Source organism: Atractosteus spatula, chromosome 5 (assembly GCF_055471065.1).
Source record: "Atractosteus spatula isolate fAtrSpa1 chromosome 5, fAtrSpa1.hap1, whole genome shotgun sequence".
In the NCBI taxonomy this organism is placed as follows: domain Eukaryota; kingdom Metazoa; phylum Chordata; class Actinopteri; order Semionotiformes; family Lepisosteidae; genus Atractosteus; species Atractosteus spatula.
Genome location: NC_142710.1, coordinates 27,248,998 through 27,265,448, shown reverse-complemented (window position 1 = coordinate 27,265,448; position 16,451 = coordinate 27,248,998). Strand labels below are relative to the sequence as shown.

Sequence of the window (16,451 nt, the reverse complement as noted above, 5' to 3'; positions counted from 1 at the left end):
TTCAAATCCTGACCTTCACTGTAGTGCTAAGATAATGGACATTTAGATGTATCACTTCAGTTTAGCGGTGGGAACTGGCACTTTACAAATGTAAAACAAGCAAGCCGTTGATGTTAAATTATCCATTAATAAATTATTTATAAATAAGACTAATGTGACTTTTGTTACTATACTTTTTCTGAATCATTCATTAAGGACCTATTACTGCAATGATATTAACACTATATCAATGCTTTTTGAATGTATTACATGTTATTAGGAATTTATTAATGGAAGTTCCAGCCCCTAGTCTCAGTGCTATTGATACATTGGCATAGCCATGTCACTCTTTGAGATGACTTTGCTCAGTTTTGCTCAAACAACTTTTTTTTTAAGTGTTCCCGATCGGCTTTTAAATCAAGAGAAAGGCAATGTTTCCTTTAACTGATTGTGGATGAGTGGATGGTTTACATTGTCAGGGGATTCTGATTGGTTCATGAGCTCAGTGACTGTGGCTTCAAGCACCAATGTTTGGGAGTCACTGATTGCTTCTTCTCTCGTCCCCCAGATAACGGGCCGGCAGGAGGGCGGCGCACAGGCACGGCCACAGTGAATGTCGTGGTGCAGGACGTCAATGACAATCGGCCCATCTTCCTGCAGAACAGCTATGAGACCAGTGTGCTGGAGACCATCCCCCAGGGCACCAGTATAGTACAGGTAACCTCAGCTCTGCACACAGCTGGAGATACAGATACACCACACAACCAGACCTAGGCAAAACATTCAACAGCCTTTTCTGAAAACCTGTTCTTTTTATTATAAAACAAAAAGTGATGCAGTAAATAAAACAGTTTAACAAAACTTGGTTTAAAAAAAGTATGAAGAGCCAGAGTTTCTATTAAGCAAAGCCCACACAGAATCCATCAACTAACCCCTCAGAGCTGGCGAGCTCATGTGTTAGCTGTTTAAAGTTTCGTGAAAAAAGGAACAATCACTCATACACACAGAAGCAGTAGTGTTATACTCTTCTTGCATTTCACAAATTGACCTCAGCCTCAAAACTGTGCACTAATGACATGCCATAGCAGTGAGGTCTCCCCTGCCAGTGTGAAAGAAACAAGATTGGTTCCAGTGGTTGGGGGTGTTGGCTTTGGGCTACCACATTCCCCTCTGGATCTGCAGCCTTGCGTTCCCAGCAGTCTCTCTGCCTATGCCCCCCTCCCCAGCAGCACAAAGGAGGCTTTCTAAGGGCCTTGTCTGCCGATCTCACTCTTTCCTGAAGTTGTTTGCCCTAAGAAAAACACCTTTCTCTGACAAAGAAAATTGCTGTAGAAACACTTTTGTTAAAAATGGCTAAAAATTACAAATTTAGGCAATACGTTTTTCCAAATGAGAGCAAAAAATGACAGTTTTGTAGAAATGCTGACAACAGTAGCTCACCAGAAATAAGCACAGGGGATCTAATAGAGAAGCTGAAGGTACAGTATAAAGATATAAACCGCATCTTGAACCCTGGACCATCTGCACGGTCTGTCGAGTCTTGACCACAGCAGTCCTGTCACTGCGACCCCCCGCCATTCAAATCTCTGTGGCATCAAGGCAAGGCAGGGGATTGTGGGCGCTCCTGCAGGGGGCCGGGGGGCGCTGCGTGCGGCGGAAGGAGGAGAAGGACTGGCGCAGGGAGCCCAGGCGTTTCCAGAGGCGCAGCTGCGGCTCGCTGGTGTCACCGCTGTGGTGAGGCATGCTTTCCCGGTGCCCGTTACGTGCTCCCTCCAGCGCCGAGGGCCTGCACAGCGCCAGGAAGGCAGCACAGCTGGCGAAGAGCACAAACAGACACAGCACAGCCAGGATGATGGGCAGGGGATCAGGCACAGGCACAGGGGACACTGTGGGCAGCGAGGATCTGGAGAGCAGCGTCCAAGAGTCATTCAGCGGGAGGGCAGAGCTATTGACCAGCTCACTCATCTTTCCTGCACAACATACACAATACAGATTTACCACAGGAGCCCAGCTTCCCTTGCAGCATGAGTGCAGGACAATACCCAATAGCGGTTTAATTTGGATACTGCTCAATTTCACTAACTGTCACAAATTCATAAGGCACAAAATAGCATCACAGCATTCATATGTTGTCAATTCTATTACAACTGGAGCACAGATAGTTAATGCTGTTCAATGTCTGAAAAAAAAAATACAGTACATAAGCATTTGCTACTTTATTTGAAACCACTTGTTATATGCTCACATCATAAATTCAGAAGCCTAGCATTGCAGTCAGCCCCATGTCCTGCACTGTACCATTAAGCAAGGCACAGACTGAGATGCGTGCAGCGCATTGGCTCATTTCATGTTCATTTCTGGCTTAGGAGCTGAATCAGTGTTAGGTCTGGGTTATTGAGCGCAGAATATACTATGCAGGGTTAGAATAAGTGAGCACTATTCTAGGTGGGGATTTCAGCAATTATGTAGTTATTAACTTCAAAGTGAAATGAGTTTTTTTGCTTGGCAGGTTTTTCAATGTTTTACAAATTGAGTTCATTAAAAGTGACCTCCATCACCCACCCCTCTGCCCCCCAGGTCTGTAAGATTTATAAATGTCAGGTTCTAATTCAGCAGGAACTAAGCATAGCGTATCAGGTGTGGAGACACTGGAACATGAAATTATTTTAAGAAAAATAACAGTCCACTGCCACAAGGCTGGTTAGCTCATTAGTATCCCCAACACTACAATACCTTGCTTCCCGTCTTTTTCCCCTTTCCCGCCCAGTCAGCACATTTGCAGACTGGTACCAGATTTTTTCATCACTATGGTGTAGCTACAGTATTATACATGTGTTCTGTTGCCATGGTCCAGTTGTGAATCAGTGTTTGTCAGGTTAAGATGTCTTAATTCCAGATGTGACTGACTGGCAAGTAGGTGTGCTGTTTCAGACCCCTCTGGTTTCTTCTACATACGGTGCATATATGTACAGTGAAAAAACATTTCAAGGCATCTGTGACATGTGCATTGCAATCATTTTCTGCCATAAGATGTATATTAAATTATCTTTTCAATAATGAATCATAATGGTAAGCAGATTATTGCTATATCAAAATTTCTTTCCAGTTCAAACCCAATTCTTCATCAATTTCTTTTTATTTCAAAAAAATTGTTTTCTTTTTAATGTTTGCCCTATGAAAATGCCTAATCAATTTTGCTTGGTAATAAAGACTAAGCATTTGTGAAATTCTTGCAAATACTAATGAGATTAAACTTCTTCACAGTACTATATATATGACCCCAACACCTGTTCTTGCAATTTTTTCCTTGTAGCAGATATATATCTTACTTGGTGATATCAACAAATCTAGTAAGGCTGTGACCCATTTAAAGTTGTTTTATATGAGTTCTTAGGTTGATGAAAAGTTTCAGACAGAGAAATAATTTTGAAAAGTCTGAGAGAAAGAGAAGAGAGAAAGTTATGTACACACAACAAACTGTTTGGAGAGAGATTTCTAATGAAACTTTTTCAAATTGTAGCACCAAACTATAGCCTAGACGTCTGTGCAAACAGTGTGGAAAAGGCTTTATTTTGAGTATCACAAATCATAAAACATATATTAGCATCATATATCGTATATATAATATACATAATCATGGATGTTTAAGTATAACAGGAAGGCTAGCATATTAGGAAAGTGTCTGGACTCATAACTAACAAGTCCCTGCTGCAGATGCTGCTGTGCTTTGAGTGAGGTACTTTAAACCAATTGCTCCAGTCCACCCAGCTGTATAAATGGGAACCTGTATTGCTGGAGGGAGACCCTATGATGGATCAGCGTTCCATCCAGGGGTGAAGTCATGTGCTTTCTGATCTCTTCACACATGGATACCAGCATAAGCTCTGACCCATTGAGCCACTGTGTGTGGCTCAAATGGAATTACCTACCTACTTGCGTATAACTGGAATCATGCTGAACACATTCGGAGAATTCAGAAATTGTACATAAACATAAAATCACTTTATTGGCCATATACAATTTCTTGTATTAGGAATTCGTCTTTTCGCCTACCCCAACTTGCTCTCCATGAGGCATACAGACAAGGAGAGAAGCTTGGGGTCAGAGCACAGGGTCAGCCATTTACACAGCACCCCTGGAGCAGTTGGGGTTAAGGGCCTTGTTCAGGGGCCCAACAGAGTAGGATTCCTCTGCCGGCCATGGGATTTGAACCAGCAACCTTCCAGCTACAGGCACAGATCCTTAGTCACAGAGCCACTGCACCACCCATAGGATTGCTATGTGATGTTCAAGAGGAAATCTATAGGCAGGCAAATTTACACATCCAGCAGCTCTGTAACCATTCATAGAAGGTCAAATTACAGTACATTGTCTTAAGTGGCAACTATAGTTAAACCTGCAAATGTATGAAATTTGTTTGGCATGATACATACAGTATATGCAGTTTTTCAGAATTTGTCCACACGTTCATAGTAATACATCAAGACTAAGTGCACACTGAAGCTGTCACATACACACACTTTTTACACATTCTGATGGCTCTTCATTACACACGTAATGAACACATCACACATGTACATAAGGTGTACACATACTCAAAGGCCAATAAAGTATGTTGCACTTCTATCTCATCTAGGATACAGATCTGTGCCTCTTTGGATGAAGCTAAAGACCCTATTAGAAAAGGACAGTGTAAAGTCCCAGCTACACATTTGACATTCCTTGCAGTAAATATTTATTTAATTTAAAGAACAGTCTAGTACACATTGTTAAGGCTGATAATCTCATTCTAATATTAGAGTTGTGCTATACACTTCAGCTTCTGAATACATCTCACATGCTTCTGTTATCTTTGGGCTCTGGACACAGTGCTGATACCAGCCTGAGCCAAAATCACACTTGCTGTCTGAGATCACGGGAGGAAATCAGTTAGACAATGCTACTCGAAGACAGACTTACAGACTTAAAAATAACTGTTAAGATCCCAACAGTCAACTATGAGGTCTGTTTCTTTTTATTTTCTTCCAGTTTTCATACCCAACGAAGATTTCTACAGCCTTGTAATATGTTTTTAAAAAACAAAACACCAATAAATAACATAATTACTGTATCAAAATCTCTATATATTGCATGTTAGCTACTTCTGTTTTTTATTAAAAAATAATTCTGTTTTGTATCATATTGCTTTAGTTTTTAAACATTACTGGGGGTTACTATGTTGTTTTGGTGATTGTATCATTGCATTAACTGATTCCTTATTTGTACTTCTCTCCCTATATTCTGTGCTTTAGTTTGAAATAAGTCACCTCTGACAAAGGTAATACAATAAAATAAGAATACATGATAATGCCACCTCATCAGCATAAGCTCATACTCCATGGCATCAGGGAAGCTGAGCTGGACCAAATTATACTCCGATGTGATCAATTTCAATCTGCCTTCCCCAGGATGCTGCTGTACACACTCTCAAACTGCAAAATGCAAAACATTTTCAAAAGCAACAGATGTCTGAAAATTGTGAGCACAGAGCATGCATGTTAAATGTTTCAGTTTCTAGTATTTTACACCTGACTTTCATCTCTACGAAATGCTATTTTATAATAAAACAGGTGAAATGCCTGGAGTCCCACGGTGCAGGATTAACACAGGGCACTCCACGGTTATGCTGCAACTCCAGCGCCTCAGGGCAGCTGGAGCTGAGCTGTGTGCAGGAGCATCGCTCTGTGTGCTGGGCCTCGTGGGCTTGCTCTCAGACTGCAGCAGCAGTTCTGAGCCCCAGCTCCTCACTCTTTTGTGACTAGACTCCTCTCTCTCTTCCTCTCACCCGCCAGTCAGTTGTAGCACTCAGGCACCAAAAGGTCACACATCCAGAGCCCAAGTCACCCCTCCACTGAATAGCACAGAAAACATGCTTGTTGTTACCTCTTGTCACTCACGCTTGAAGGAGACAAGTATCTGCTTTGACTCTGTCCTCCTCTCTCTCTCTTGCTCTCTCAATCACCTTCTATCCCTTTCTCTCCCTAGCCTTCCTTTTCACTTCTCCTCTGAGCTCAAAGTGGAGGAGCAGAAGAGGGAATGAGATCAGGATTCAGGACCTGGGGAAACAGGGGTGGAAATAAAGCAGTAACTCGACACAAACTTCTTAGTGTCCTTCCCCGAAACTTATTTTAAAATGCTTTACAAAATGTAATTCATGTGGAAGTGAGCTTACATTTGTATGAAGTGCATGGACATAATCTAACTTTCATCTATGCTTTCCTTTTCCTTTCCTTTTCTTTGTGTATACGGTCATAATGTTGTTTTTACTTTTAGGCTCAATTTTCTCCCCCCCCTTCTCTGGTATTGAAGGTGGTATAGCCCACTCTGTATGGACCATTCATTACCTGCCAATCTCACTCCTCACACTTTCCCTTCATCCCTCCCTCCTCTCCTCTGCAGCTCTTTATCAAGCTAATGAGTGTGCTCAGAGTGCAGACAGGGCTTCTCTGTCTCCCAGTGCAGTGTGTGCACATGCCTGTGTCACATAGGAAAACAGGAGGTCAGCAAATAAGAAATGCAAAACAAATATCATAGTAATGTACCAATGTATATTGATTTGTTAAATTACTACAGCATACACTGTGCATAAGTAACACATTTTTAAATAGAACTGCACGTTAACTGTAGATGCCTTTAAAAAACTCCAGTTCACATACTGTATGTAGTTTTATACATCTTTATACCTAGTTTTACATCAGTCTTCATACAATTCTAAAGTGTTTAAAGTATCTCTCAATGCTATTTTTTTCTCGAGATGGTGTGAAATAAACTACTGCCAAAATACACTATTGACTAGTTTGCTAGTTGTTATTTTTTGTTACTTTGCAGGCTTATTACTGTGTTGGTAACAACAATATGTTTTGGATAAATCCCAAAAGTTGAAGCTAATGTTTTTTTGGATTATAATACTTTTTGTTCACAGCAAAACACTAGAAGACAATAATGAAAATGCTTAAACACAGAAAAGGAAGCACTTTGCAGCTGCTTACACTGCTTGCTTGTCAAGGTTCAGCCATGTTTTGATTTGTGAGGAATTTTCAGAAGGCCCAGGCATTGTGAACTGTTAAGTGATTGAGGTGTTTCTGTGGAAACCCTGCAGTCCTAAGCCCGTTGGTTGGTGGGTGGAATAGGGGAGGAGCCAGCACACAGTGAGAGCTGTCTGTCAAACCAAGAACACTGTGTGTCAGGTGATCTAGAAGAGGAGGACAGGTCATTATAATTAGAATCCTTTTAATTATAAGTCATTTTCAAAAAGCTCAGGAACTGTAAATTAATTAAAAATAGAATAAAAGAAAAATAATAACACTGAAATGAATTGAACAAATTGACCAAATAAAACCACATGTAAAACAAAATTATAATTTAAAGACTAGGATAAAATATAGTTACATCAGCAGTTGCAGGGCATCTAATGGAATTGAGCAGTTAGTGTCATAGATGTGGAGCTGTACAAAAGAACATTCTATCAACCATTGTGTGAACCCTGGTCCTAGGTAAAATGAGAAGACTTAAATCAGCACATCTCATATTATCTCTATTGGGACTGTACACACCTAACTTAACCTGGAGTTAGATTATTTTTGTCTTATACTTCATGTAAGCAGGAAAACCTTAAAATCTACCCTAGATTAAAGGGAGCCATCACAAGCTATGCAGGACAGGAGCCAGAGCAGTTTTACTTAGCACTTGAGACCCAGCATTCTTGACATACTGGAACCAGTTTAGTATAAAGAAGGCACTGTAGTAAGGTGGTAGAGCTGTCCAATCTTGACATTATTAACACAAATATCAATTCTTCAGCATCAGATAGTTTAAGGACCTAAACAGGGCAATGTTTGCATATACTGTTAAAAAAACATCACATATAACCTTGTGATAAACCTAACATAAGCTTCAAATAACAACACTGGGTAAAATATAACACAGGTAACAAAGATTATTTAAAGTGAACATATGTCAAGGGTTTAATTTCACTTCCGCTAACAGCAACTGTCAATTCACTAACTCTCTATATCCCTTGTTGACACTCAATAGGCATTACTTCAGCATCATTACTAAGAAACATAAGAAATAATGTTGCATCCATTCCAAGATTTAGAAATGCTGGGTCTTGTTTTACTAACTTGGTAGAGAATTTGAACAAGCAGGATTGGTTATAGATACAAATGGAGCACGCAATATTCAGATTTTCAAAAGGCTTTTTATAGACCTTCTCACAGGACAAGGTTTTTTTTAAACTTTTGTAAGATGTATACTTCAGTTTCAGTGTATACACCAAAGTATGCCTATATATTTTTTTCAGTATTTAATGTTACAATAAATCAGATATGAATCAAGTTGCTCATAATTAAAGTACACGAACCCCAATGAAATGCTACTAGTTGCAACAAATGTATCAACATTTACCTTTTGCTGCTTGATTAGTACACAATTCCAAATAATATTAAAACTTAATGTTGGCATAAATGTGATGTACAACAAATGACTGATCATTAAAATCTTTACAATTACAAAACTTTAACATTTAAATAATATCTAGAAACAGGAAATATTAAGCAAATAGATTATAATTAAATATACTTCAATAATACAAAAATAACCATTCCAGTGGCTCACTTATGCATGTTTGTTTTGCAACCTACATTTGTCTTTGATATGCAATGTCAGAAAGACAAGATCTGATTTTTTCCTTTGCACCTAGTTTTTCATAGTGGGTTTTTTTTTATTTTAACAAGGGCAGAGAATCGAGATTCATATACTGTAAATATGTAGTTGCAAACAGACTTTCCTAGTGAGCTCTGAATATTTAGATCCTACATCCAAAATGAGATGTTTTGTCCATGGTTCTGAAACCCCCGCTACAAAAAGCTGTCATTGTTTGGTTCGATCAAGTTTGTCTTGAGTATGTCCAGGCAGTTGCTTTCGGCAGTTACTGTCTCTGTACAGTATGTTTATTTGCAGTTGCTGTTTTAAGGGGAGATTAGTTCGTTATCAAGCTGCCAGAGGTGTATAATAAACTGCTTGTGCAGCAAATTTTATGTTGTGTCATCATCAAGTGTAGTGGGCATCCTCACCTGGCATGTCCCTCAGTGCTAGCTCATTCTGACCCTGTCAGTGTGACAGATAACTTCCCACCAGTATCGAGTCCAGGTGTACTTCTCTCCTGGGGCTGGTGTCAGGTGTCAATTGTAGCCAAACATATCTGTGGCGTGGCATATCACACACACAAGAGAGATGCGTTTGGACAGATCTGTAATTTTCAATTAAACTTGTTTTGCGATGCCTGAGTAATATCAATTTAAATAATAATAATAAATAAATATTAATTTGATTAAATTGAAAGTAAAATAACAAGAAGTACTGTATTATTAACTGATGTTATGAGATACACTGGGGTGAGCTGTTTAGAGTTATTTTAAAAACAGACTGCCCTGCAGCTTGAAGCCAGTTATTTTTCATTGACTCATGATGGGATAAAGTTTTTGATATACTATCCTCTCCAGTAAACAGGGTGAATGTTGTGTAAATTAACGAGGTTTTGTCTGGATTTTGAAATTCAGTGGCAGAGCACAGCTGTGTGAGCTGGGCCTAATGAAAACGAATGAGGACTTTATGTTGTTCATTTCATGAACAAGAAACATGAGCCGTGCTGTTTATTTCCCTTCACAGTCTGAGGTAACCGAGAGGCCGAAACCAAGACTGTGTGTGTCTGTGATTGCAGGTGCAAGCCACAGACGCCGACGAAGGAGAGAACGGCAGGGTGCTGTACCGAATCCTGTCTGGTGAGCTTCACCTGCCTCATAATCTCCGTGTGCAGCCAAGTGCAGGCAGCCAGCAGATTGCATTGCTCTTCATCAAGGGTTGATGAGGAATAGATGGGGGAATAGATTCTACCGACAAGCGCTATGAAAATAAATAACCATAAAATTAGGAACGAATGCAAACCTTACGACTTATGATAGTAGGAGAATCCAACTGTCTTTGTAACAACTGCAGAATAGTAGTCATAAGAGACTCTCTTATCCAAGAAGGAACTGTGTCCTGGCCATTGGCTGAGACTAAATTTTATAGTTATTGTTTTAATTACTTTATTTCTATACTCTGTATGCACTTTGATGTGCTCTCTAAATTCATATTTGCTATTATGCAGTACATCTGTTGTTGTGGCAGAAAATAATAGATCTGTATGCAGCAGTGGAAATATCGAGACACGGGAGAGGGAACAGGACCTAGTATGAGAGGAGCAGATGGAGCATCTGTTTCTCATTTATGACTGAGATATCAGTGAGAGATCACAGTGATTGAGTTATTGGAGTTATTACTTGCAAATCTGCCCGAGATATTTGCAAGTAAAGTTGTTCCAGTCACCTCAGAAACTGCTCTGAAAGTATTGGTACTGACATACTTAATATACTGTATGCTACCTGTAGAGTTTTTTAAATGAAACACTAGTACTTAAGGACAAATTCTGAAAATGTTTAACAAAAATGCCTTGCACAAACCTAAAAGTAGCTGTGAATGTCACATGTCACTTAGAAACTTTAAATCCTGTATTCATGAGAGTTTGCTGAAATTGTTTAATAATTTCAAGTTTGTGTTGTTATTGTTTTCTTGTTAGAGGGCTGTTTTCTCCTGATGGAAAGAGTGGTATCAATGTGCTGACCCTGTAGCGCATTGTATGTTGTTGAAATTCCACCCCTGTCTTCTCTCTCCTAGGCAACAGCAACAACATCTTCAATATCAGTGAGGGCACAGGCCTTGTGACACGTGGACAGCGCCCCCTGGACCGAGAGACCAGCAGCTCCCATGTGCTGGAGGTGGAGGCCTACAACAGTGATCTGGGCCGCATGAGGAGCTCTGTCCGGGTATAGTGCATAGTTTTGAGAGGGGCTGGGGATACAGGTTTAGCCAGATGTGTTGTATATGGAAAGTAGGGTCGTCAGCATTGTACAGTATTTCATTGATATATGCCGCAGTTTTTAAAATGACTTTAAGCCTTCCCACTCACATATTTTCAACTATGTATGTTACAAGTTAGAGATGTAGGTATTAATTATTCTTGCTTGTGTAAAGGAATGATGTAATGTAAGTTGAAATCTGGGAGAAAAGCCATTCCATCCAGATTCAGTACTGGTCAAGGATTTTTTATCTTTAAATATGATGACCATTAAAAGCTAGCTACTACATACAAGAATGGTGAATGGTGTGTGTGGTAGTGGGAAGGCCTGTATTACTACCAATGAGGGGCAGGATCTGAGAAACTAACTGACATTGAGGAGATGTTCCTACTTTCCAATAAATCCAAAAGTGCAACATTTGGTTAGAATCTACTTTCGCCTTATGCAGTGGAGTTCAGAATAGTAAATAAAAATAGAATAAGAGTCAGTGGGAGGTTCCCTTAATGTTACAGATGTATGTGTGGCTCGGTCATTATCTGTGTGCCTTGCTAACTGGGTCCTCTCTGCCAGGTCATAGTGTATGTGGAGGATGCCAATGACGAGCCACCCGTGTTCACCCAACAACAGTATAACCGCCTGGGCTTGAGAGAAACAGCAGGCATTGGCACCTCTGTGATCGTGGTCCGTGCCACCGACCGTGACATGGGTACGCAGTACTGAGGACTCTGCTCTTCTATATTAAAATGGGGAAAATGATTAATAAAAGGTTTTGAGAAGGTAGATCTAATGTAATTAACATTTTACATTTCTGCTAATGAGTGACGGCAGAAATGTTCATATTGAATTGAAACAGGAGAGTTAGCATCTATTGGAAGTGAGATGCGCATTTTCCTGAAACAGCTGGAAGCTCAAAGGCTCTCAGCAGTTTACAACAGCTACTGTTGAGCAGGAAGCAGAAGATACTCTTGCCAACTCAAGCCCACCCATCTCTAGCAATGCTTTGCCCACTGAGTCATGGAGAATGCAGGGCCAATGTCAAAGACAAGGCTTTGAAAGACTGTCTGCGTTATAGAACTTAACCTTTGTAGTAAGTGAGCATATTCAGTAATACATCATCTGCATGTTTGCATCTTCTCTACCTTAAGGTGATGGGGGTGCAGTGGCCTATAGCATTGTGTCAGGGGCAGACAGGAAGTTCGAGATTGATGTGAGCACAGGCCTGGTGACCACTGTGGACTACCTGGACTATGAGACACGGACCAGCTACCTAATGAATGTGTCAGCCACAGACCAGGCCCCACCCTTCCACCGCGGGTTCTGCAGCGTTTACGTCACACTGCTCAATGAGCTGGACGAAGCTGTGGCCTTCTCCCAGCCCACCTATGAGGCTGCACTGCTTGAGAACATCGCCACGGGAACCGAGGTGCTGCAAGTCCGCGCCCGCTCCGCTGACAACCTCAATCAGATCACCTACCGCTTTGACCCCGACACCTCCCCACTCGCCCTGGCACTCTTCAAGATAGACAGCGTCACTGTGAGTCAACACCATCTCTGGAGTACATCAACAAACCTTAACTAATCAAATGCCCTTTATGTAAGAGTGCATAGATCATGAAAAGATGAAACAAGCAAACAATTTTGCATTTTTTCACGGTAGTTTAAGCAGCAGTCTAGTAACACATGGGAAGAAAACCTTTTGTGTATTTTGTCGTGTTATGTCTGTATTCTCAGAGCTATATTACACAATACACTGTATGAACTCTGCGTGTCATTTTTGTTCTCAGGGTCGTATCACAGTGATGGGCCAGCTGGACCGGGAAAAGGGGGATGTTTACACACTAACAGTTGTGGCTGATGATGGAGGACCCAAGAAGGACTCAACTGTGGTAAGACTTAGGACACAGGTTCCTCTCCACTGACTCCCTCCCAACACTGTCTACGTTTAGACACAAAAAGAATCTGAATGGCCCCCCAAAGTCCAGTGGCAGCAGGCCAAACCACTCTTTATGTTTATCAGATAAAAATATATTCAATAGTAACACATATTTGTCAAGGTATTATTGGTCATTTTATTGCTCATCATCTGCTGTAAGTTGAGAGTGGTTCAGCAGTGTCTCAGTGTCCCAAAATCATCATACTGTCTTAAGTAGTAATTTTAACTTTGTAATGAAGGGCTCATTTGCAAGGAATCTTAAACCATGTATTTCTTTTTTTTTTGCTTTCTGCTTGGAATTACAGAAGGTAACATCTCTCTCTCCCTCTCTCTACAAGTAAGGTGTAAGGTTTAATAAGGTCTTGTGGGGTTAGAGCAGGGAGCTGGGTCCGAATGTTCATAGCATGGGAGCAAGTCGAAGTTTATTCCATTTTGAAAAAGAAATAAAAGAAATGCAATGTTTCAGCTGTGGAGTTTTCTTCAGGCATGTTCGAGAGATATGAACAGAGCAATATGAAGCAATGGGTTAGGTAAGGGAAACAGAGTTATCCAAGTTATCTTCTATTTAACTCTGCATGTCTCTGTCTGTTACTCTATTTCTGTCTCATCGGGTGTTTGGGTTACAAACAGGTGTCAATCACCATCCTGGATGAGAATGACAATAGCCCCGAGTTTGATATCACATCTGATTCATCAGTGGATGTGCCGGAGAACACACCCCGTGGGAGAAGGGTGGCTGTGGTGCTGGGGAGAGACAGGGACGCTGGAAAGAATGGGCTGGTAAGGACAGGGATGGACAGTTTGACCGACAGACAAGAGAGGGGGCAGACAGAGAGAATAATTGACAAAGACTGGGAGAGACAGAGAGACGGACTGACTGACAGGAGGGCAGAGAGGACGACAAGTGGCTCAACACAGAGAAAGACGTTCCTAGAGGGAAAGAGGAACCAAGGTAGCAAGGCTGACTGAGATAATGTTTTGCCTGGGTTAACTGTGTTGATTTTCTCTCCTTCTTTATCTGCTTGTGTCTTTCCTTCTTTTACTCCTCTCTATCTGGCACTCCACCTGTCTGTCTCTACATGTATCACCTCTCCTCCTCCTACCTCCCTCCCTATTTCAGGTGAATTTCACACTGGTGGCAGGGAATGTTGGAGAAGTGTTCGAGATCCACACCACTAATAACACGTACGGGGAGGTCTTTGTGGTATCACCGCTTGACCGAGAGACCATCGATCGCTATTTGCTGGTGGTATGGCACTCTTCCCACCCACACCTTCTTAGTACCTCAGAACACAGATCAACACCTGCTTACTGCACCTGTGACAGGACTGATCTTTTTCTCTGTCTCTGATCAGGTCCGGGCAGTGGACAACGGCTCTCCCCCACGTCACACTGACCGCCCCCTCACCATCAACATCTTGGATGTGAATGACAACGCACCAATAATCCAGAGTTCAAGAGGCTACAATGTCAGCATCAGCGAGGTGAGGGAGAGGACAGGGGAGAGGGCAGTGAGGTGGCATTCAGTTGAGACACAGGGGAGGCGGAGAAGAAAATGATAGTTTGAGACTGGAGGTAAAAGGCAGGGTAGGGGAGGAGCAAGGTGGGGTTATTTTGATTTTGACTGGGCAGCTATAAGGTTTTAATAGAGAAGTGCCCACTCACTGCTTAAGAATCTGTATATCTATATAACTGCATGCTTGTCTGTCCATATGTCTGCCTGTCTACTTGTTAAGCAGGCTGCCTAGTCATGCTACCTGTGTTCTGCTGTCCGTCTGTGCTAAACTCCAGCTGGTGTTTCTGCAGAACGTGGGCGGAGGAACTGCAGTGATGCGGGTTCAAGCCACGGACCGTGACATTGGCTCCAACGGCATGCTTTTCTACTACATCACCCAGGGAAATGAGGACCTCACCTTCCGCATGGACAGAGTCACCGGGGAAGTAGTCACCCGACCCTCACCCCCTGACCGCGAGAGGCAGCAGACCTACCGGCTGTCCGTCACCGTCGAGGACGACGGCACTCCTCCCCTCTCGGTGAGACACTGGGGCAGGAGGGGCTACCCTGATCACATCGCTAAACTTACAGATTTCACTTGTGTCTTTGCTGGATTAACAGAGGCAAAGTATATATTTTCACAGGATATACAGCCTGTTGCACAAATCAGTTTGAAGTAAGGAATCTAAAACACACAAGCCAGAGCCAAGACAGACTGTATTGTATCTGTACTGTCAGGCAATATCTCACTCTTACTTAACTGGCTCCATTGATAGGGTAAAGTAGAGAAGTATACCTTTTATATTTTATTTTTTTTGTTTATGCTTCAGTATTTGTATCTACAGCATATAGAGTGGAAGCTGCATGTTTACATAGTACATTGACTGCAGGATTACCACCTTCTATCCTGACTCATCAGATCTCAGACATTAAGCAAGGTTGGGATTGTTTATAACTGGGATAGAACTCTATAGAAAATCATGTTCTTGCTGTATGTGGTGTTAATGGACCAGTAAGCGACACCCTTCATTTTTGGACCAGAATTTCCAAACCTGTGCCCCAGTATAGAAACTGGGAACAGTGTTGTACAGTATACTGTAGGAGGTACCATCTTTCAGATTAAGAGGACCTGACTACTTGTGGTCATTAAATATTCCTTATCACTCTTAGAGGAATAGGAGAGGTAACCCCGCAGATGTTTTAGCTAAATTCAACTTTGAGGTTGTACAATTTATTCTCTATAAAATTCCCCCTTAATTCAATTCATCCACTAATTTCTCATTACTATACCTGATCTGCTGTGCAGTGGGAGTTCGGTCATAATGCATAATGGCTGCTGCACATCACTCAGATGGGTACTGCACTTCAATGTTGGCTAAAGTGGATCCTCCTTCCTGCAGCATATACAGTATAAAATCTTTTGAGATGGAGTGTGCTACATAAATTATTTAATTATTATTACATTGAGTGGGCAGAGACTGTGCACAACTGACTCAAGCCTAATCTATAGTAAAAGCTTCAATGTTTAAAATCACATTCTTTAATAATTTTTTTTAGTTTCAAGGCTACCACATATTGTAGATTGTATGAGGCAAGAGTAACTGATTTCTTTACTGTAATAACAGACTGAAGGATCTTAATCACTTTAGTCACAGGATATATAAAGGGATAAAATTTCCAGCTTTAGTTTCTAAAATACAAGCAGAAAATGTTATATATACTAAAGGTGATTGCGTAAAAATGAGACACAGCATAAATTAACTGAACGCAAGCTAAGTCCCTTTCCTTTTCGATGAGGTTTTCCGTGGAGTGTGAGTCAGTTCTGCTTTTCTGTCCTGACATCTCTTTGTTCAATCCAAGTTTTGCACATTTTGCTGCAAGAAAACAAGCTGATTTCATAAGCACTTGGAAGTTTCAAAACCACCACTCACTCAGACAAGTGCTGCAGAATTATAAATGGCAGGTTCAAGACTTTTTAAGTTTTTTCAAGAGACTGCCTTAGATCTTGTTCTGAAAGAGGGACAGATATCTTATCAGAAAGCAAATGAATATTGTGTCTTTATGCTACACAGTGTATTGCAACAGTATCAGCACAAATCTTTCAAGC

At 41.2% G+C, this 16,451-nt stretch overlaps 2 protein-coding genes across 2 annotated transcripts in view; one reads left to right on the top strand and one right to left on the bottom strand.

Annotated features, from left to right (window-relative positions):
• The window catches only part of cdh23 (cadherin related 23), a 194,283-nt gene that overhangs the window by 137,764 nt on the left and 40,068 nt on the right, over positions 1–16,451 (top strand). Inside the window, exons 26-35 of the mRNA XM_088916036.1 lie at positions 548–696; positions 9,740–9,800; positions 10,735–10,883; positions 11,487–11,622; positions 12,062–12,450; positions 12,701–12,802; positions 13,480–13,629; positions 13,970–14,098; positions 14,205–14,333; positions 14,656–14,883. Coding sequence (XP_088772162.1) covers positions 548–696; positions 9,740–9,800; positions 10,735–10,883; positions 11,487–11,622; positions 12,062–12,450; positions 12,701–12,802; positions 13,480–13,629; positions 13,970–14,098; positions 14,205–14,333; positions 14,656–14,883 — 1,622 coding nt within the window. The remainder of the gene's footprint in view (positions 1–547; positions 697–9,739; positions 9,801–10,734; positions 10,884–11,486; positions 11,623–12,061; positions 12,451–12,700; positions 12,803–13,479; positions 13,630–13,969; positions 14,099–14,204; positions 14,334–14,655; positions 14,884–16,451) is intronic.
• Positions 772–15,655, bottom strand: LOC148834839 (uncharacterized protein C10orf105). The gene is made up of 2 exons (XM_088916038.1): positions 15,635–15,655; positions 772–1,949 (listed from the first exon to the last, which is right to left on the bottom strand). Exon 2 carries the CDS (start codon positions 1,942–1,944, stop codon positions 1,558–1,560), a length of 387 nt encoding a protein of 128 aa, XP_088772164.1. The 5' UTR covers positions 1,945–1,949; positions 15,635–15,655; the 3' UTR covers positions 772–1,557.